Source organism: Arvicanthis niloticus, chromosome 3 (genome assembly GCF_011762505.2).
Source record: "Arvicanthis niloticus isolate mArvNil1 chromosome 3, mArvNil1.pat.X, whole genome shotgun sequence".
Classification (NCBI taxonomy): Eukaryota; Metazoa; Chordata; class Mammalia; order Rodentia; family Muridae; genus Arvicanthis; species Arvicanthis niloticus.
In genome coordinates this window covers 62,425,980-62,447,794 of record NC_047660.1, presented here as the reverse complement: position 1 = coordinate 62,447,794, position 21,815 = coordinate 62,425,980, and the positions used below count along the sequence as shown (strand labels likewise).

The 21,815-nt window shown below is 43.8% G+C and overlaps 1 protein-coding gene across 1 annotated transcript in view; it reads left to right on the top strand.

Moving 5' to 3' along the window:
- Positions 1-21,521, top strand: part of Parp4 (poly(ADP-ribose) polymerase family member 4) — an 83,249-nt gene extending 61,728 nt beyond the window's left edge. The window contains exons 30-35 of the mRNA XM_034498882.2: positions 1,242-1,364; positions 6,081-6,143; positions 10,127-11,656; positions 15,147-15,246; positions 18,106-18,238; positions 20,973-21,521. Coding sequence (XP_034354773.1) covers positions 1,242-1,364; positions 6,081-6,143; positions 10,127-11,656; positions 15,147-15,246; positions 18,106-18,238; positions 20,973-21,165 — 2,142 coding nt within the window. The 3' untranslated portion in view covers positions 21,166-21,521. The remainder of the gene's footprint in view (positions 1-1,241; positions 1,365-6,080; positions 6,144-10,126; positions 11,657-15,146; positions 15,247-18,105; positions 18,239-20,972) is intronic.
- Positions 21,522-21,815: the final 294 nt, after the last annotated feature.

Genomic DNA, 21,815 nt, shown 5'->3' with positions numbered 1-21,815 from the left:
CTAGGCCATCCATGGCTATACAGGGAGACTGTGTACAGAGAAAACAGTAACAAACACCAGGTCACTCTTGCTCTGATTAGCAGTAAGGTGACCAATGCAAGGCTATGAAGGGGAAAGCAGATAGAAGCCGGGAGGCAGGAGCCAGGGTCCCTCGTCTGTGTGTGCTAGTACTTGCCAGAATTCCTCTAAATGAATTGTGTGTTGTTCTAGTTAGGTTCTATTGCTGTGGTAAAACACACTGACCCAAAGCTATCTGGGGAGCAAAGGGTTTCCTTCACCTTAAAGATCAGAGCCTTTCACTGGAAGAAATCAAGGCAGGAACCTAGAGGCAAACAGAAGCCATGGAGGCTTGCTCCTCCTGACTTGCCCAGGACTACCTGACAGAGATGGTACCTACCACCCATAGTCATCTTGGCCCTTCCAAGTCAGTCATCAATCAAGAAGATATCCCAGAGGGTTGCCTACAGTCCAGTCAGATGGAGGCATTTTCTCAATTGAGGGTCCTTCCCAGATGGCTCTACCTGTGTCTAACCGGCACATATGTGTTAGTATTTTCAGTGTCTTGATTAATAACTATCTGTATGTATATTTTAAGATATAAAAGCAAGGTGGTGGTGGCACACACCGTAATTCCAGGAGAGGCAGAAGCAGATTAATCTTTGAGATGAAGGCTAGCCTCGTCTACAGAGTGACTTTCAGGGCAGCAAGAGCTGCATATAAAAACTCATCTTTAAAAGAAAAGGAAAGGAAAGAAAAGAGGGCATCTATAGTAGCTTGGGGCTAGGATGTGGCAGCTTACTACATAGCTAATCCCCAATACAAACTCATGTGCAGCCGGGCGGTGGTGGTGCATGCCTTTAATCCCAGCACTTGGGAGGCAGAGGCAGGTGGATTTCTGAGTTCGAGGCCAGCCTGGTCTACAGAGTGAGCAGAGTGAGTTCCAGGACAGCCAGGGATACACAGAGAAACCCTGTCTCGAAAAACAAAAACAAAAACAAAAAAAATCATGTGCAAAAAAATACTATAATTTGATTACTTTTTAAAAAATGTCTAGATTTATTTTTTATATTGGTCATTAGGCAAGCCTGTGGGACATTTTCTTGATTGATAGTGAGAGACATATGACCCAAGTATACACCCAAAAGTTTCAAACCCAATATCCACAACGCTTTAGAATATGCTAATTATTTAATATGATAATATCTTTTTAAAAATTGTAACCAAATTGTAATCCTATATAGGATGCTAATGAGATTCCTTCTGCTAATGTCCCAAATATTTTGGAACTTGTTGCCAAAGAAGATGTAGACTTTCTACCATACGTGAGTTGGCAAGAAAAGCAACCAGAGGCCTCCATATCACAGGTAAGTACTATCACCGAAGTCCGCCATTCATTGCTTAACAATGGAGGGGCTGGAGGATGGCTCAGTGGTTAAGAGCACTGACTGCTCTTCTAGAGGTCCTGAGTTCAATTCCCAGCAACCACATGGTGGCTCACAACCATCTGTGATAGAATCCGATACCCTCTTCTGGTGTGTCTGAAGACAGCTCAGTGTACTCACATACATTAAATAAATAATTCTTTAAAAAAAAAAAAAAAAAAAAACAATGGAGATTTATTCTGAGAAGTATGTCAGTAGAAATTTCATGGCAACAGAGTCCGAGATGGCCCCACCCCACCCTAGCCCCACCCCAGTTGTTAGGGGACCCACACGAAGGCCAAGCTGCACATCTGCTACAAGTGTGTAGGTGGCCTAGGTCCAGCTCCTGCGTGCTCCCCGGTTGGTGGCCCAGGCTGTGTGAGCCCCCATGGTCCCAGGTTAGCTGGTTGACTCTGTAGGTCTTCTTGTGGTGTTCTTGACCCCTCTTGATTTCTCACATCTATCCCCCGCTTTTCCATAAGACTCCCAAGCTCCACCTGAGGTTTGGCTATGGATCTCCGCTCTGCCTCCCTCCACTGTTGGATGAAGCCTCTCAGGAGACAGCTATGCTAGGCTTCTGCCTGCAAGCAGAGTAGAGTATCAGCAATGGTGTCAGGAGTAAGATATACTCCTAAAAGATGGTTTATAAAAGAGTCTGGGAGCTCAGTGTGACACACACACACACGCACACACACACACACACAGCTCTGAGTTGTCCTTAGCTGCATGACAAGTTCCAGGCCAGTTTGGGAAACATTAAAATCTGCCTCAAAGGAATAAAAAAAAGAAGCCTGTTGATGTAGCTCAGCAGTAAACCCACTCTGCGTGAAACCCGAGGTTCCTACTCCAGCACAGCTAATTAAACTAGAATGACACAGGCTGCCAAGATAGCTCAGTGGGTCAAGGCACTTGCCACCAAACCTGATGGCCTGAGTTAAATCCCCAGAACCCATGTGGTGGAAGGAGAAAACCAATTTCTTCAATTTGTCCTCAGCTTCTACACACACAAAATAAACAAATATAATACAAAAGAATGATGGGGCAGAGGCTGTCTCAGCAGTGAAGAGCATTTGCTGCTGCTCTTGCAGAGGACCCAGGTTCGATTCCCAGCACCCACACAGTGGCTCACAACTATGTCTAACTCCAATTCTAGGGGAATCTGGCTCCAAGAGCCCCAGGCACACATGTAGTGCACTTATATGCATGCAGGCCAAACATTCATACATGTAAAAAATAAGTTTAAAAAATTTGTAAACAATTACAGCATAGTAAATACCTAAAACAGTAACAGCCACTTATTATCATTACACATTACAGAGCTGCGGGGCTGGCAGGATGGCTCAGTGAGTCAGCGCACTGGCTGCTCTGCAGAAGACCTGTTTATTTCCCAGCACCGCGTGGCAGCTCACAACTTTAACTCCAGTCCCAAGGGATACAACATTCTCTTCTGACCTCTGCAGGCACTACACACATGTGGTCCTCATACATGTGTGCAGGCAAAACACAGATACACATAAAATAGAGGGAAAACTTCTTTTAAGGGGGCAAGGGCTGGAGAGATGGCTCAGTGCTTAAGAGCACTGGCTGTTCTTCCAGAGGACCAGGCTTTGATTTCCAGCAGCCACATCACAGCTCACAACTGTCAGTAACTGCAGTTCCAGAGGAGCTGATGTCCTCTTCTGGCCTCCAAAGTCCCTGCAAGCAATGGCACATACATACATGCTGGTAAAACAACTATACACATAGAATAAACTTTTTAAAAAGCACTGAGGGGCACCCTTGGCCTAAATAACACCTCTCTTGTCCGTATATGTAGGAAGAGTCTCCTTGAGAATGTAAAATATTCACGCACTTATGAAGATTCTGGTGTAATACTGAGACAGCAGCCATATAGGAATTCAGCTGTAAAATTCAAAAGAGAAGGGCCGACAAACTGTCCACAGGTCCAAGCTCAGTCATTAGGAAGAAAGGCATTTTTTGAGGCAAGCTCTCAATATTCTGGCTTCAAACTTGCTATTTAGCCAAATAGCAAGCTTCTGATCCCTGTGCCTCTATCTCTGAAATGTTGTGATTATAGGAGGGTACCACCATTCCTAGATTCCAGTCATTACAAAATATAACAGAGGGTCAGGTGTGGTGGCATATGCCTTTAGTCCCAGCACCCAGGAGGCAGAGGCAGGCAGGGTTACAGTTCAGTCACAATTAGAAAAGACAGATGTCATCATTATTATCAGCCCCATAACTCCTATTTAAAGAGTCTAAAGAATGTCACCTCCAAAGCAAACACATTTTTTGTATGACAGTCTGCTTTTAGGCAGGCAGTGTTTGCTATTTAAAGCACTCCAGACAAACAAAACATACCTGAACCAGTCTTTTCATGAGTCCCAAGTAATAATACCTAACTTCTATTGGATGTTTTATCCTCTGCATTATAAAGTAGGAAAAGTTTGTAGTCAATCTGTCTTATTTACTGAATTTTATTAAGTTTTATTCTTTCAGGAGTGTGACTTGTATGAGTCATTATCTTTAAAGTACATTTATAGAGACCTCTAAGCCTATAATAAAAAAAGACCTTGAATCTGTAACCTATTCTCCTGGCTGGTCAGTTTGTCAGTTGTCCCTATTTGCCTCTGCGCCACTTATACTGTTTGAGTTTGCTCAGGAGCAGCTATGCCAAGAAGCTTCCTGGCGTGATAGCCTCATCTGGCTCGTCTGTGCTTAATGATCTCCAGGGCATAAGGAGACCTCTAGCCGAATAGTAGCCAGATAAAGTTTATTTTAGGATTTTCCTAAAAAGACTCAGACATGATTCTTCTCGGGAAAAGACATAAAATGAATCATGACACAGAAAGTCCCCAATAATGCAACACAGAGACCAAAACCCGTACGTTAAAGACAGAAGGGAAGGGCTGGAGAGATGGCTCAGAGGTTGGGAGCACTGACTGCTCTTCCAGAGGTCCTGAGTTCAATTCCCAGCAACCACATGGTGGCTCACAACCATCTGTAGTGAGATCTGATGCCCTCTTCTGGTGTGTCTGACAGCTACAGTGTACTCATATGCATAAAAATAAATAAATCTTTAAAAAAAAAAAAAAAAGACAGAAGGGCAGCGATTGGAGTGACCCACTCACTCAGCTTTGCTGGAACTGTGTCAAGCAGCGGCACTGGCTTCATAACTCTTGCCATTAACAGGGGATATGGCTGTGCCAAAACATATTATTATTTTAGAAAATTAAGTCTTTAAAGACAGGACCTTGCTGGCCTTAAGTTTATGTCCATCCTCTTTCTTCACCCTCCAGAGTATTTAAATTATGAGTGTGCATCATGCCTGGCTTTTAAAGTTTTCCTAATCTATAAAGAATTTCTGTGAATTAAAACCAAGACCAAACCAGGCTATGGTTAATCCCAGCACTCAGGAGACAGAGGTAGGTGGATCCTGTGAGTTCAAAGCCAGCCTGGTCTACAAAGTGAGTTCCAGGACAGCTAGTGCTACACAGAGAAACCCTGTCTCAAAAAACAACAACAAACAAAAAAGACCACAGGTGCTATGAGCAAACTTCTTAGATGTGGATCTCAGCCCCTGCCGAACCCCATGGCCTGGAGCTTCTGTGTGTCTTTTCTGAGCCCTGAAATGGGCACAGAATAAATTGAGTTTTCCCAACCCAGAATTTGAAAATGCTATCAAGCAGGGCAGTGGTGATGCATATCTTTAATCCCAGTATTCAGGAGGCAGAGGCAGGTGAATCTTTGTGAGTTCAAGACCAGCCTAGTCTATGAAGTAAGTTCTAGGACAGCCAGGACTATGTAGAAAGACACTGTCCTTTTTTTTAAAAAAAAAAAAAAAAAAAAAAAAAAAGGAAAATGCCCCCAAATCTGTAAAGTGCTGGGCTCCTATGTAACTTCACAAATGGAAAATTCCATATGACAGATGCAGTCACAATAAAGGGACACTAAAAATATTGTAGTGTTACCCTTGGGAAACATGCATGAAGACGGCTATAGAGCAGAAATGAATTCCATGCTCAGATTTGCATCCAAAACCGGAGAGATCTCATGGTATATTCTAAACATTAGGATAAAAAAATCCCAATATGAAGCATTTGGGGAAAGTATGCTCACGTGATCCTAGGCTGCGAGGAGCCTGGTCCCATTGCACAACCCAGCACATCTGGCTGTGGCAGATGTTACCTTAGCTACCATTGCTGGCAAGGATTTCTGAAATGGACTTTGTCTGTCAAGCTAGAAGCCTCAGGACAAGCCCAGCTAACACAGCCTTTGTTTAGAGAACCATGTCCACATCTGTACAGCAGTTAAGTGTGAGCCATCTCATGCACAGGGAAGTCTCCATAAGGCGGAGTGTGCACAAGAAGCAAGAACATTGTGAGAACAGTTTCTGTGGTTTCCACTATTTTATAAAAAGAACATGACACAAATGTATTTGCTTATTGGCTTACTATATGGTTTTTGCTGTATTTATTTATGAAGCTTCCTTTTTTGTGGTGGTGGGGTCTGAACCCAGTACCTTGTGAATGCTAAGCAAGGATTGTCCTGTTCCAGGACGGCAGCTAGGTGGCACAGGGTGGAGAGAAGGGGTGTTAAAGGACACTTGCTTTTTGTTATAAACATATCCATTTGCATACTTTCACTTTTGTACAATAGGCAGAGATGGAGTCTTCAAGACTAAAGCAAGATGAAGTCACTGGTGGCAATGGATCGCTACAGGTATACCACTAAGTAGAACTATGCATGGTGAATTCTCAGAGGAAAAAACTTATTCTTCCAGTTTGCCATTTATCATGATTTATTTTTGTATTTCTTTTTCTCTCTCTCTCTCTTCCTTTCTCTCTCTCTTCCTTTCTCTCTCTCTCTTTCTCTCTGCCTCTCTCTCTGCCTCTCTCTCTGCCTCTCTCTCTCTCTCTCTCTCTCTCTCTCTCTCTCTCTCTCTCTGTGTGTGTGTGTGTGTGTGTGTGTGTGTATGCGTCTGTGTGTGGGGTGGGGGTCTGTGTGCATGTAGGTCTGTGTGCATGTGCCAGGGCCTGTGTGGAAGGTCAGAGAACAATTTAGGGGAGTCTATCTCTCCTCCCACCACATGGGTCCCAGGGAGAGAGGTCAGGTCTATCAGTGAGTGCCTTTACCCACTAAGCTATCTCACTGCCTCCTTCCCTCACTCCATTTTATATTTTTTGAAGACAAATTTTCACTGTGTAGCCCAGGCTAGCTTCAAACTCCTGATCCTCCTGCCTGAGCCCCCTGAGTACTAGCATGCCAGGCACAGTCCTTGGCTGACATTTGTTTTGTAATTTCAGTTATTTATTTTCTTTTGGTCATGCACAGTCTTTTGTTTGCAATACTTGGGCCTCAGCCTTCCAAGCAGCTGATACCTGTTAAATTTTTAAATTTTATTCTATTTTTATTTCTGTGCATATGCTCATGTGTGTATGTATGTCATGCACACACATGTATCCAGGTGTCGTGGAGGCTAGAAGGGGGTGTTGGATCCCCTGGAGCTAGAATTACAGATGGCTGTGAGCTGCCAGAACACATGGGTTCTGGGAGCTGGACTTGGGTCTTCTGAAAGAAAAGCCTTTATCCTATAGCAATAAGACTCACTTTGTAGACCAGGCTGGCCTCAAACTCACAGATAGATAGATATCCACCTGCCTCTGGCCCCTGAATGGCGATATTATAGGCTGAGCCATCACACCAGGCCTTTGCCTGCCCAGTTTTATGTCAGTTAAGAGTAAGACAATGTCTCATGGGTCAATATGGCTCAGCGGGTGAAAATGCTCATCTTGTAAGCCGGACCACATGAATTCGGTCCTCAGAACCCACAGTAGAAAGAGAGAACCAACTCCCTAATGTCCTCTGGCTTCCACACATGCATTATGGCACTCCTATGCACACATGCATATGTACTTACATATGCACACGTACATTAATAACAAGTGAAAAATATTCAAAGGTCTTGTCTCAAAAATCAAAGAGGCCAGGGTTGTAGTTCATCAGTAGCAGGCTTCCCTAGCCTGTTATAAGTTCTGGGTTCTATTCCTAGTGCCCTAAACAAAATATGAGAAACAACCCCCCCCCCCCATACACACACATACTTCTCTTTGTGGTTGTTCTTTGAAATAGAGACTCACTGTAACCCAGGCTGACCAAAAATCTCTGTATAGCCTAGGCTGGCCTCAAATCTAAGATCCCCCTGTGTGATCCTTTCAAGTGCTGGTATTATAGGCTGTCTCTAGGCAAGGTGTTTCCAGGTTTAAGAGTTGACAATAAGAATTCACACAGTTGTGCAACATTAATAAGATGATGTTGTTTACATATTCTTTAGAGTTTTAATTATATGTATTATGTTCATGAGCCTGAAATCACCATCTGATACACTGCAGCAGGGGCTACGATAGGCTGGATTTACTCACCCAAGGTAGCTGCTGAGTCCTCTGGAAGAGCAGCTTCAAGATAACTTGTATTTAAAGTAAAAACTAGGGCTAGACATAGTGATATACACCTTTAATCCCAGCACTCAGGAGGCAGAGGCAGGCAAATCTCTGACTTTCAGGCCAGCTCAATCTATATAGCAAGTTTGAGACTGGTCAGGGTTACAGAGTGAGGTCCTGTCTCAAAATACTAATACTAATAATAATACTAGTGCTAATAAATGAAACAAAACAGGCAGAGTAATAGAATATATCAGAATATACTTTGAGGGACTAGCAGGGCCCCAGTTATTATTTGGGGCATCCTCACAGAGAGAAAGGAATTTGATTGCTTAGGGGTGTGGTTTATGTGTTTCACTATACTGATATAGATTAGGTCAGATATTATTTTTCTGCTGCCCATGTTCCTTCTGATTTTAATCATACACATGTCCAGTTACACATAGGCATAAGAGAGGTACAGTCTACCTTATTGCCCATGCACCTAAAAACAGTTCAGGCCAGGTTAGGTGTTCTGACCTCTTCTGCAGACACATTAGGAATATTTTGAACAGACAATGTCCAAGTTTGACTGTTGTTAATGAAGAATAAACTTTCTGTTATGCTGAGAGGGGGGTGTGTGGACAAGTGCAGGTGGGGATTGAAAGGGTTCTGAGGTTGGGTGCATTGTTCAGAGAAGACTGTGTATGTGTACATCCAGGTGAAGGAACTGGAGCCACGTGAGTTATTACAAGAGTGGAAGATGGGCATGACCACAGCCAAACAGATCCCAGACTCCTCCCTGGCTCGCTCGCTCGCTCTCGGTGCTTCCCTGCCTCAGGCCTGTGTCCATGGCTTTAGTTCTCTTCAGATCATATAAAATGTTTGCCTCTTACCATTGGTCTTTGTCTATTAGCATATTATAAAACTTTTACCCAGTAGTGGTGTAATCTTACATTCAGAAGCTGAAACAGGAGGATTAACATGAGTTCAAGGCCAACCTGAGTTGCATAGTAAGGCCCTGCCTCAAAAAGTAAAAATAACTAAATATGTTTAGGCTTTAGGTATAGATCAGTGGTAGAACACTTGATCAGAAATAAGTAAATAGGAAATCAGATAAACACTATTATATTTTTATGTATCTATTTGCATGCCGTGGGGGCAGGCAGGGGTGCATATAAGCATTACAGTTTGGATAGACAGGTATCCTGGCAGCTGGGAGCCACAGAATACCAGAAAGTCACACTACACAGCAAACCTCACATAAGAGATTTATTAGGAGGGGAAAACCTAGGAAGGCGGCTGCCTCTATTCCAGTGAGAAGCATCAGAGAGCAAGACAGAACACAGGGTTTATATGGGGTTGGGTAGGTGGAGCTTTCCATTCAGCCCAGCTGTTGGGCCTTTTGGTGGAAGGAGGGACTGACAACTGGAGCTGAGAGAGAGAGAGAGAGAGAGAGAGAGAGAGAGAGAGAGAGAGAGAGAGAGAGAGAGAGAGAGAGAGGGCGAGAGAGAGAGAGAGAGAGAGAGAGAGAGAGAGAGAGAGAAGGGAAAGAGGGAGGGAGAGAGAAGGGAAAGAGGGAGGGAAGAGGGAGGGAGGAAGGGAGGGAGGGAGGGAGGGAGGGAGGGAGGGAGGGAGGGAGGGAGGGAGGGAGGGAGGGAGTAGTGTGTCTCTGAGATTGAGTTTGAGCTTGGTCGGAAGTACCTGTGTGCTGAGCCATCCCAGCTTCCACATGCTGCTTTAGTTTCTTTTTTCCTGTTCTTCTAGGTATCCATGAGTGAACCAGTTGGGTTTGCTCACACAGGGACACATCCCACCACTGAGCTTTCTCCCCAGCCCTCGAGCTTTTGTTGTTGTTTTGAGATGGTTTCTCTGTGTAGCTCTGCCTGTCCTGGAACTTGCTCTGTAGATCAGGCTGGACTCAAATTTAAGAGATTTGCCTGCCTCTGCCTCCTGAGCACAGGATTAAAGGTGTGCACCACCACTGCCTGTCTTGGATTTTTATTTTGAAACCATGTCTCACTAAATTGCTCAGTCTGGCCTTGAATTTAGGATCATCTTCTCTGAGCCTCCCCAGTGTGAAATTAGGGGTATGAGCTACCACAGCATCCCTAGCTAACAGTCCCCCTCCCTGGGCCTCCTTCCCTGCAGGGCTGGTGGTCCTCATTCTGCTATTCGATGCACAATCAATCCCTAACAACCCAGTCATCCAGTTTCTTGGAAGAATGTTAGCTAATTTATTTTGTTCCATTTTCTCTTCACATGCACAACTTCTCTCCTGGGCAGCCCTTCTCCATCTCCTCTGAAGGGAATAAGAAACCATCACTGCTATCCACTGCTAAAAAATGTAAAAGAAAGGCTTTAAAGTTGTGTAGTCTAGACGTTTCTGAAGATTTTGAAGGAATGACCGCAGTAGCACAGTCACCTGCAACAGCGCAGTCTCTTAACTTCCACCTGCCTCTCAATGTCCACCCACAACCAAAAGACGTGGAGCAGCCACTGGATGTGAACCGGATGGAGCCAAAGAAAAAAGGAGGATTTCAAAAACTGCTTATGGCAGCCAAGCCTCAAAATGTGCCTGTTTCCCTGGATTCTTTTGCACCTGCAGTTGCAGCTGGGTTTTCTGCCTTCCCATCTCCACTCTGCAACATCCCTCCTCCTCCTCTTCCTTCCCATCTCCTTGGTGGCACTCACTTTCCTCCCCCTTCCACTCTCTTTGGTGGCACTTCCACTCTCTTTGGTGGCACCCACCCTCCTCCCCCTTCCACTCTCTTTGGTGGCACCCACCCTCCTTCCCCTTCCACTCTCTTTAGTGGTACCCACCCTCCACCCTCTTCCACTCTCTTTGATGGCACTTCCCCTCCTCCCCCTTCCACTCTCTTTGGTGGCACCCACCCTCCTCCCCCTTCCACTCTCTTTAGTGGCACCCACCCTCCTCCCCCTTCCACTCTCTTTAGTGGCACCCACCCTCCTCCTCCTTCCACTCTCTTTGGTGGCACCCACTCTTCTTCCTCTTCCACTCTCTTTGGTGGCACCCACCCTCCTCCCCCTCTTCCTTTCTCTGGTGGCACCCATCTTCCTCCCCCTGTCTTTGGTGGCACCCACCCTCCTCCCTTTTCCCCTCTCTTTGGTGGCACGCATCTTCCTCCCCCTCCCCCTGGGGCCACCCAATTTTCTCTTTCCTCTATAGGATTCATCCCACCTAAGTTGGGTACACCTAAGCCCAGCTTTAGCTTTAAGCTTGCCAGAGATACAGATATCTATGACTCAGAGACACCTCTCTTGGGCTTGAGGGGTACAGGCTTTAGGGATATGGGCCTTAGTGGTGGTACCACTTTCTCAGGTAGCTTCACTAGTTCAAAGGATTTTGATCCAGATAAATTTTCCCAAGACTCCAACAATATCAGCTTCTCTCCCAAAACCCCTGTGCTGGATGCTCTTCACAGGTCACCTTTTTGCAGTCCTCCTAAGCCACCTTCTGCCCCTCCTCTTGTCACCAATGTACTTAGCTCTGGGGTCCCTCAGAGATCTTTTCTTCATTTGCAAAGTGCCTCAGTCCATCAGAGCCCTAATTACAGAATGTCAGATATCAGCATGGAGCCACGGGAGTCAGCTCGGCCATTAGATGACTTCGTTCTAGAAGAGACCTCACTGGGTGGAAGTTTTTTTGAAACGGAAACAGTTGAAGCAGCAGCATATACAGCATGCAAGTTCTTAACAAGTATTGAGACTTTGTCAGATGAGGAATTTGTCATCTGTGATGAAGACCAGGAGAGTCCTGTGTCATGGACTTCACTCTTTGCTCTACAGACTGAGGTATTTGTCTTATTTCTGCTTAAGTTTATGGTCAGCTCACTTCACAGTTTACACCAGTGCTTCTCAAAGCAGTTGGTCAGAGAACAGTTTGTTGCCAGTCTAGTGGTTCAGGGCATGTGTCAGTGTGGGAGTGTATCTCTCAGTGAATGGTTACCTGAACCAAACTCGCTTCTGCATGGTGCTGGGTGGTGCTTGTCATGCATTGTTGATGACTATTAACGTTCCTCAGTTGATAATTAGCATCCTGAAGAGGCCATGGACTTACTTTCCTTCTTTTTTTTTTTTTTTTTTCTTTTTTTTTTTCTTCTTCTTCTTTTTTGGTTTTTCGAGACAGGGTTTCTCTGTGTAGCTCTGGCTGTCCTGGAACTCACTCTGTAGACCAGGCTAGCCTCGAACTCAGAAATCTGCCTGCCTCTGCCTCCCAAGTTCTGGGATTAAAGGCATGCGTCACCACCGCCCGGCATGGACTTACTTTCTAAGATCTAGAAGTTTCCTCTTGTTCAGTAAACATAGGTGTGGTGAGTATTCTAAATATTTTCCTATAGGTCTAGAGATATGGATAGCAGTGAATGCAAATGCTGCAGCTCTAAGGGAAAGGTATCCTGGCATTGAGAGCCAAGGGATACCACAAAGCCATACTGCACAACAAACCTCGCATAATAGTTATTGTGAGGGAAAAACCCAGGAGCATGGCTGCCCCTGCTAAGGTGAGAAACAGCAAGAGGACTAACAGGGAAGCCAGGTTTATATAGGATGTTGGGGATGGGGAGGGGAAGCTTTCCAGGGTGAGGATTGGTGGGATTTTAAGTCCTGAGCTTGGAGTAATTCAGGCATTGGTAACTTTTCCTGTTCAGAGATTGGTGGATTTTCATGATCAGGGATTGGTGGGTTTCTGTGGCAAGCGCAGGGCCTGGAGGGACTTTTTTTTTTTTTTTTTTTTTTTGTAGGGTGGGGCCTGCACTGGGAATGATAGAGATTGTTAGGGAAGTGTGGGGCAGGGCCTGGGCCACTGGAGCTCCTCAGGTGGGGTCCTGGCTGCTTTCCTGCTGTGCAGGTTTACAAAGTTTACAAAGGGAGTTCTGGGCTGCTTGAGTCGCCTGTAGTGGTTTGCAGTAGTGTGGAGGGACACAGTGCTTCATCTATTAAGCTAGTTAACATCCTGTAAGCTTCTGCACTGACACGGAGATTCAGGCTCATATATGCAATTTGAATATGGGACATCACATCTGTAGGCAAGCATTCAGCCCCAGAGCTACAATCATAATCTTTTCTCACATATTTTTAATTTTTTTATTTGTTTGTGTTGTGTGTATATGTACCTGAGTTTGTGTGTACAAGTGTTCATGCAGGTGTAAATGTATCTGTGTACATGTGCACACGGAAGCCAGAGGTTCGTGGTAAGCGTCTTCCTCAGTTGCTTTCTACATGATTTATTTTTTATTTTAAAAGTTTAATTTATAGCCAGGTATAGTAACTTACCTTTAATCCCAGCACTCAGGGAGGTAGAGGCAGGCATATCTCTATGAGTTCCAAGTCAGCTTAGTCTACATAGTGAGTTCCAGGATAGCCAGGGCTATGTAGAGAGACCTTGTTTCAAAAAACAAACAAAAATATAAACAAGTAAGGAGTAGTTTGGGATTTCGGGGGGAAAGATATTTATGTGTGTGATGTGTGTATATGGGGGGGAGGGTGCCTAGGGAGTCCAGAAGAGTGTGTTTAATCCTCTCAAGATAGGGTTACGGGTACTTGTGAGCAGCCCCACGTGGTTATTGGACTCAGGGCCTCTGGAAGAACAAGAAGTATTCTCAGCCATCGCTCCACCATCAGGGACTTGTTCTTTTTTGTTGCAATAGGGTCACATATTAGGAAAGTAGCTTTACAAACATCTTTAATAGATCAGTTTTAGGAGTCAGTGAGCTGGCTCCGTGGGTAAAGGTGCTTGCCACATGAGCTTCATAACCTAAGTTCAAGCCCTGGAACTTGCAGTATAAATAGAACTGACTTCCAAAAGTTTATCTCTGACCTCTACACTGTATGCATGTACACACATATTCCCCCACACTGTATACCTGTATACGTGTCTACATATTCTCTCTGTGTCTCTCTCTCTCTGTGTCTCTCTCTCTGTCTCTCTGTCTCTCTCTCTCCCCTCTCCCTCTCTCTTTTTCTCTCTCTCTTTCAGAAGTTTACCATCTCCATCTGCTAACCTAGGCCTAGTCCTGGAAGCTTCTGGCCTCTGTACAATCTAGAATGTTTTCAGCCTCTGAGACTTGCTACCTGTGGTGGTTTAAATATGTTTGGCCCAGGGAGTGGCACTATTAGGAGGTATGGCCTTGTTGGAGTGGGTGTGGCCTTGTTGGAATAGATGTGTCACTGTGGGCATGGGCTTTAAGATTGGCATCCTAGCTGTCTGGAAGTCAGTCTTCTCCTGCTTGCCTTCAGAACAAGATGTAAACTCTCAGCTCTTCCTGTGCCAGGAAGCTGCCATGCTCCCGCCTTGGTGATAATGGACTTAACCTCTGAACTTGTAGCCAGGCCAATTAAATGTTATCCTTTATAAGAGTTGCCTTGGTTATGGTGTCTCTTCACAGCAATGGAAGCCCTAACTAAGACACTACTGAATAAGCTTGCCCTTCCTAGTTCTTTCTGCTCTCTGGCTGGCTGGTTCAACTCAGCTGTTCTGACTCAAACTCCTCTCCAAGCTGACTGAGTCAATTTGGCTTCTTTCTCAGCCTCTGGATTGTCTTATTCTGTTTAGCTTCATACTGTCTTTAGCAATATGTTCTAATTTTCTGGTTCCTTATCATTCTCTGGCTCATTCTGTCTTTACCTGTGTTTAGCTTGTTCTTCCTCTACAACCTGTCTGTCTATAACTGTCCCAGTAAAACTGCCTCCTCTCTCCCTCTGCACGGCTTTCTCCTAAATCAGCTCTCCTCCTGTTCTTGTGAGAGTTGGGCATATCCTATCCTGTCAAATCTTTCTCTGATTTGTCACTTTGCCCCTCAAATAGACATCACTTTCAAACATAGATGCTTCCTTCTACAAACTAACTTTACCTTCATTCTTTAGGATTATAGGTGTGTACTAAGGCCATGTCTGTATTCCAGCCAGAGAGATTAAAGATATCTTCTAAGGCTGAGCCACACCGAAACTAGAAACATGTTTTTCCAGTTAGCAACACAATCTCAGGGTTCACAGTGTAATCAAATATCCTTTGTCTAATGTATATTTTTGTCTAATGTATATTTTTGTCTAGTGCATATTTTGTCTAATGTATTTTTTCTAATGTATATTTTTGTCTAATGTATATTTTGTCTAATGTATTTTTTGTCTAATGTATATTTTGATGTATATTTTGTCTAATGTATATTTTAATGTATATTTTTATTTAATGTATATTTTAAACACTGGAAAGGAAATCACGCTGGAGAAGTGCAGTATGACCTAGGATCTATGATAACAACAGACCTTTTTGTTCTTAATTTTACAGGATGGTTTTTGGAAACTGACACCAGAACTAGGACTTATACTAAAACTTAATGTAAATGCTCTACTCAGTTCTCTTGAAGAAAAGGGTATTCGATCTTTAGGTAAGCCACTGTTTTTCAGTTAATTAAGTCACTATGTTCCTTCATTTTTTCAGTCATTTATAGGCAAACTCCTCATTGTAATAAATTATTTTGTAAACTAGTACATTCATTTGGAATGCACTACTTTTGGAAGTAGTTCACATGTAACATTACATGTGGCTAAAATCAGATTTTTTTCTTTTTTGAGTCAGAGCCTTACCATGTAGCCCTGGCTAGCCTGGAACTCTCTATGTAGAGCAGGCTGGCTTTGAATTCACAGCAATCTGCCTGCCTCAGTAGCTGGGATCAAAGATGTACACTATAGCTTTACCAATGATGAAAATATTATCTTAGCAGTTTTATTAGTTTACATGGCACCAGCTATTGGAGAAGAACAGCCCTGAATCTGAGAATAGTAACATACACCTGGTAATCCTGCTGTGGCCTTATCACAAAGCCAGGTGGATTGTAAGCTTGAAACTAGTCTGGGCTACATTGCCAGATCCTGACAGTAACAGCAATATCCAAACGCTCAATTTCACGTGCTCAATAATTATTTTCTTGCCACAACATATGTACCTATTGGCCAGCAGGGACATCCTGTTTCACTTAGTGATTTACTTTGAGACCTTTGCACTTTCTACATTGTGGCTCTTCCACCTATAACACCTGACTTTAGCATCAAGGAAAGACAAGTCAAAACTGCACTGAAATTTTGTCTCACTCCATCAAGAAACAATGGAAGCTAAAGAATGATTCTGGGTTTAGAACAAAAACTGTTCTTGCAGAGGACACCAGCTTGGTTCCCAGCACCCATGTCAAGTGGCTGACAACTACTTCTAATTCCAGTTCTTTATTTTATCTTTGTGTGTGTGTGTGTGTGTGTGTGTGTGTGTGTGTGTGTGTGTGTGTGTATGTGTGTGTTTTGAGACAAGGTCTGTCTATGTAATCCTAGCTGCCCTAGAACTCACTGAATAGATCAGGTTAGCTTCAAACTCACAGAGATCCTCCCAAGTGCTGGGATTAAAGGTGTTTTCATCACTCCTGGATTTAACTCCAGTTCTAAGGGATCTAACTACCTCTTCTAGCCTATGAGGGCACCTGCATTCACATGCACAACAAACCAGAGAAAGAAAACAACAAATACCCCTGAGGATGGGGGCAGGCCAAACCTTCATATACTATTGGTGAGTCACTATGGAAATCAATATGGTAGTTCTTCAAAAAACCTAAAAACAGAATTAATATATAAGCCAGTTATACCACTCTTGGGCTTATGTTTGATAGATTCTAATTCAGCATATCAGAAATACTCTTCTGTCCATGTTTATTGTGGCACAGTTCATAATATCTGAGATACGAAACTAATCTAGACGCCCATCAACATAGGAATAAAGAAAATTCAGTCAGGCGATGGTGGCACATGGCTTTAATGCTATCACTTGGAAGGTAGAGGCAGGAGAATCTCTGAGTTGAGGACAGTCTGATCTACAGAGGATTTCCATGACAACCAGATGCATACAGAAAAACCCTGTCTCAAAAAAACAAACAAAAAGGAAAGAAGGAAGGAAGGAAAGAAGGAAGGAAGGGAGGGAGAGAGAGAATTCAGTACTATACACAATGAAATTTTATTCAGACATGAACCAGGCATGATGGCCCATGCCTGAATCTCACTTGGGAAGGTTGAGGCAGGTGGATTGCCATGAGTTTGAAACAGCCTGAGCTACAGAGTAAGACCCTATTAAAACAAAACAAGGGCAGAGAGACGGCCCAGCAGTTAAAAACATGTGCTATTCTTGCAGAGGACCTGAGTTTTTCCCAACAGCCCCATGGTATATTACAGCTGTCTATGACTGCAGTCCCAGAGGATTCAGTGACCTCTTCTAGCCTCTAAAAGCACTTCACACATGTAGTGCACATGTATACATGCAGGCAAAACACTCATACACATAAGATAAAAATGATTAGATTTTTAAAAGCAAAGCAAAGGGGTAAGAGGGATAGCTCAGCCATTAAGAACACTGACAGTTCTTCCAGAGGTCTTGAGTTCAATTTCCAGCAACCACATGGTGGCTCACAACCATCTGTAATGGGATCTGGTGCCTTTTTCTGGTGTATCTGAAAATAGCTACAGTGTACTTGTGTACATAAAATAAATAAATCTTTAAAAAGGCAAACAAACAAACAAAAAACAAAGCAGCTAAAAAGCAACAGTAATGTATAGTTTCTGTGTGACATGCCCAGTTATAAAGCCCCCATAACTCCACAGTAAGACAGTGGTCCCCATAGATTTAATTATGGTATAATTCGGTTAGGCATTTGGTTTTGTTTTCAGACAGGATCTGGCTCTGTAACTCAGGCTAGTCTAGACACTGTGTTGCTCCTGCTAAACTCATGGCTGTCGGAATTCCTGCCTTAGCCTCCCAGGTGCTGCAATTATAGGCACGAGCAACCACGCATAGCCTAGTACCAGTGTAGTCTAGTACCAGTGTAGTCCTTCGGTAGAACTTTAAGGCACAGAGGGCATTAGTTAGTTACTTTTTTGTTATTGTGCTTTAAAATACCAGAAACAACTTAAGGAAGAAAGTTTATTTTGGCTTGTGGCTCCAGAGTGTTAGAATCCACGTTGGTAGGGATGGCATAGCAGCAGGTAGCTTGAGCTGGACACTGGCTGTTCACATTGTGTCACAGAATAGAAGGAGGCTAAAAACTCTGCTAGTGAACTTCTTCCTCAAGTAAGACTCCTTGTCCTGAAACATCCAAAACCCTCAAATAGCAATACCACCTGGGGACCAAGTATTCAAATACACAAATGAGTCTAGGGGGACACTTCTCTTTCAGACCACCACAGGAAGTAAAGGAGATCTTTGGTTTTTTTAGGTACAAAAGGGAGAGAGCGTCTCCTGGACCTGATTGCCACTTTGCTCGTACTGCAGTTTCTTTATACCGAGTTGGAACAAGAAGGAATGGTTGCCAAATCTCTGATAAAGATGGATGATGCTCTCATTTCTAGGTGAGTTAATGTCCTAATAAGAACTGTTTTAAAATTTTGGTATCTTTCCCCCTTATATTTTGTTTGTTTTTGAGACTGTTCCCACAGGGTGATTTGGAACTTGCTATGTCAATGAGAACAGCTTCAATTTTGTAGCAGATTTCCTGCCTCCCAAATGCTGGGATTGCAGGCTGTGCCATCATGCCTGGTTTGTAAATGATAATCTTAAGGGAGAATTTGTTCATAGGTTACAGCTTGTTCAAAGGTTCTTGTAGCAGGATGACCTACACGGGATTTTTACCTCAGACTGCATGGGAACAAATCTCAGAACGCATGTGCATGTTGATGCCAGGACGTAGCTTTTTGGGCTCCTGGTTTAGTATTCCACACTAGAGTATGTTGCTTATTTGTGCATTTAGAAGAACCACATTATGATTGCTGGCCTGTTCCAAACAACTGCATGCTCTGCAGCAGAGTGCAAATGGAACCATGTGCCCCGTGTCTAAATATTTAAAGTCATGAAGCAAAGCTGGGACTGTACCTTAGTGATAGAGCACTTGCCTAGTGTACACTGGGACCTGGCTCAGTCCTGCAGTCCTGAGCAGCACATACACACACACGTATATATACACACAGAGAGAGACAGAGACAGAACCAACCAAGTCAGGGTGGCACATTCCTGTAATCTCACCACTGAACGCCTTTGGATCAAGATGGAGAACTGTCAGCAGCTTCTCCAGCACTATGTCTGCCTGGACACTGCCATGCCTCCTACCACCATGATAATGGACTGAACCTCTGTGATTGTAAGCCAGCCTCGATTAAATGTTGTCCCTTATAAGAGTTGGTCATGGTGTCTCCTCACAGCAATGGAAACCCCAAGACACAAGCCAAGCAGTAGTGCCCCAGACCTTTAATCCCTCCACTCAGGAGGCATAAGGAAGTGGATCTTTGAATCTGAGGCCAACGTTACCTACAGAGTAAGTTCCAGAACAGTCAGGGCTATAAAGATAACCCTGCCTTCAAAACAAGAGAGTAGTACAAACAAAGCACCTCTCATTTTTATTATTAAAATAAACAAAATATGAAGTAATGTTCACAGCTTAAGCAGGGAGTATACTGGTGTTCTGCCTTATCATCTCTGGTCATGTGAAGAGCCAAGAATGCTCGCTTCGACCACGCCTTTGCCTTTCCCACGAGATAATGTGGACATGCAAAGACATGTTATGTCCTTGCTTCGGGTACATTTGTCATGATAAATATTATTTGGGGGTTTCTACCCCACTTTAAATCGTTTAGTTCCAACATAAATAAAACTTCTATATTTCTAATAAGCCTTAAAACACTAGAGCTAGGCAGAAATCAACCCTCTATGCTATCTTGTTTACTTTCCTGTCAGTAACCCCAAGATATCACTTGCCATGTTCTACCCGGCCGTTCCTACTCCATCAGGCCGGCCCCCATGGCCATGCGCTCATAATCCACCAACTCCATGGTAGCTTCTACTTTTCTCCTCTCTCTCTTCCTTGTGCTTCCAGCCTCAAGGCCAGGGAACCCTCAGCCCCGCCCACCTCTCTGCTGCCCAGCTATAGGCTGTAGGCATCTTCATTAACCAATCAAGGGTAACTTGGGTAGCAAGGTTTACACAACAAAAGCTGGTATACTTGAGGATCTGCTCATCTTGAAGCAACCAGATTTGGGGGTATAGAATCTAGCATTTGAATGACAAGCAGCACCAGACCAATCTCCTGCATACATTCACTGATCATAGTTTATGCAACTCTTTCTAGAACACCACTGTCTTAGGTTTACTGTTACTGTAATAAAACACCATGACCAAAGCTACTTGGGGAGGAAAATGCTTATTTTGCTTATACTTTTACAGTCATCATTGGAAGAAGTCAGGGCTGGAACTCAAGGAGGGCAGGAACCTGGAGGCAGGAGCTGATGCAGAGGCCATGATGCAGACAGATGCTGCTTACTGGCTTGCTCCTCATTGCTTGTTCAGCCTGCTTTCTTATAGACCCCAGCCCCAGAACCACCAGCCCAGGAAAGGCCACACCCACCATGGTCTGGGCCCTCCCTCATCAGTCATTCATTAAAAGCTGTCCTACAGGCTGGCCTACAGCCTGGTCTTATGGAGGCGTTTTATTAATCGAGCTTTCTTTATCTCAGATGACTTTGGCTTGTGTCAAGTTGACATGAAACTCTTAGGCACAGCTACCTTGTGGGAAGAAGATTCTGCCCTCTGCCCAATCCTTAGTTTACTGTAGGTTCACAGCTTTCTCACACAGGCTCCACACACAAACAATAGTAAGTTAAATTACATTTTTAAACTTTGGTATAAGGGTTCGGGTGTAGGTCTTTACAGCTGAATCTCAGGTGTTCTTCAAGAATCTGGAACAATTTGAAAACTCCCAGACAGTGGGCAGCCATCAAAACAGGGGCCTCAAGAACTCTAGAAAAGGAGCAACAGGAAACAAAAGTAAAGAAACCAGAAAAAGCTGCAGCTCTCCCAAGAGAGCAAGGGGGAGGGGAGGCTGCTGTGCACAGTGGGAGCTGGGAGTGAGGCAGGTAAGAAACTAGAAATGTACTGAGTTCAAAATACCATGGCAGATGGGGATCTCAAGATTTTGCTTTTATTAAAATCTTCATTTTTTTTGACAGAATCATTTCATCCAAACAGTGTTCTAGATTGGTACCACATTGCCTTTCACATATTCTGAACCAATAGAAACCTTTGTTTTAAATCTAGGAATATTCCATGGGCTTTTGAGAACATAAAGAAAGCAAGAGAATGGGCCAGAAGAACAGAAGGACAGTATCCATCCATCTGCCAACGGCTTGAGCTGGGTAAAGACTGGGAGTCAGCCACAAAGCAACTACTGGGAATTCAGCCCCAAGCCAACACTTCTCTTCACCGAATTCTACACTACAGCCAAGGCTGAAGCCAATGAAATTGCATTTTAAACTTTTCTCATGATTCTTTTGTTGCTGTTTTGTTTTTGTTTTCTCAAGACAGGGTTTCTCTGTGTAGCCCTGGCTATCCTGGAAGTCACTCTGTAGAGCAGGCTGGCCTCACACTCAAGGGATCTGCCTTGAGTTTTGAGTGCTGGGATTAAAGATGTATACACCATTGCCCTGTTGCCTTTCTCATATTTCTATGTAGAAACTAATCAAATAGTAAAAGGTACCAATAATGACATGTAATCTGTCTTAAGTGTAGCTATCAGCCCCTTTAAAATAAAATTAATGGAAAGAATTGATTAATCATTTAACAACAATAAAAGCTGTTAAGAACTAATATCAGATGCTGTCTTAGTGTCTTGGTGGGGAGGGGGAGGCTCTTTTTGTCTTTCCTCCAAGAGTCCAGTGGAAGGCTGACAGATTGAACAGGATAGGAAGGAGTTGGTCTTTGGCTAGTGGCTGTGTTCTAGGCCGGTGGTGCCTGTTTCTAGGACCCTGGTCCCCAGGCAGCATGACTTAGTACACATGCTTCCTCATATGGCTCTTTCTGCAGCTACACTGATCAATACTTGGTGTCACAAGCGATTCTTCCATGAGTCTTGTTTTGTTGTCACATCCTAAAAATCAATCA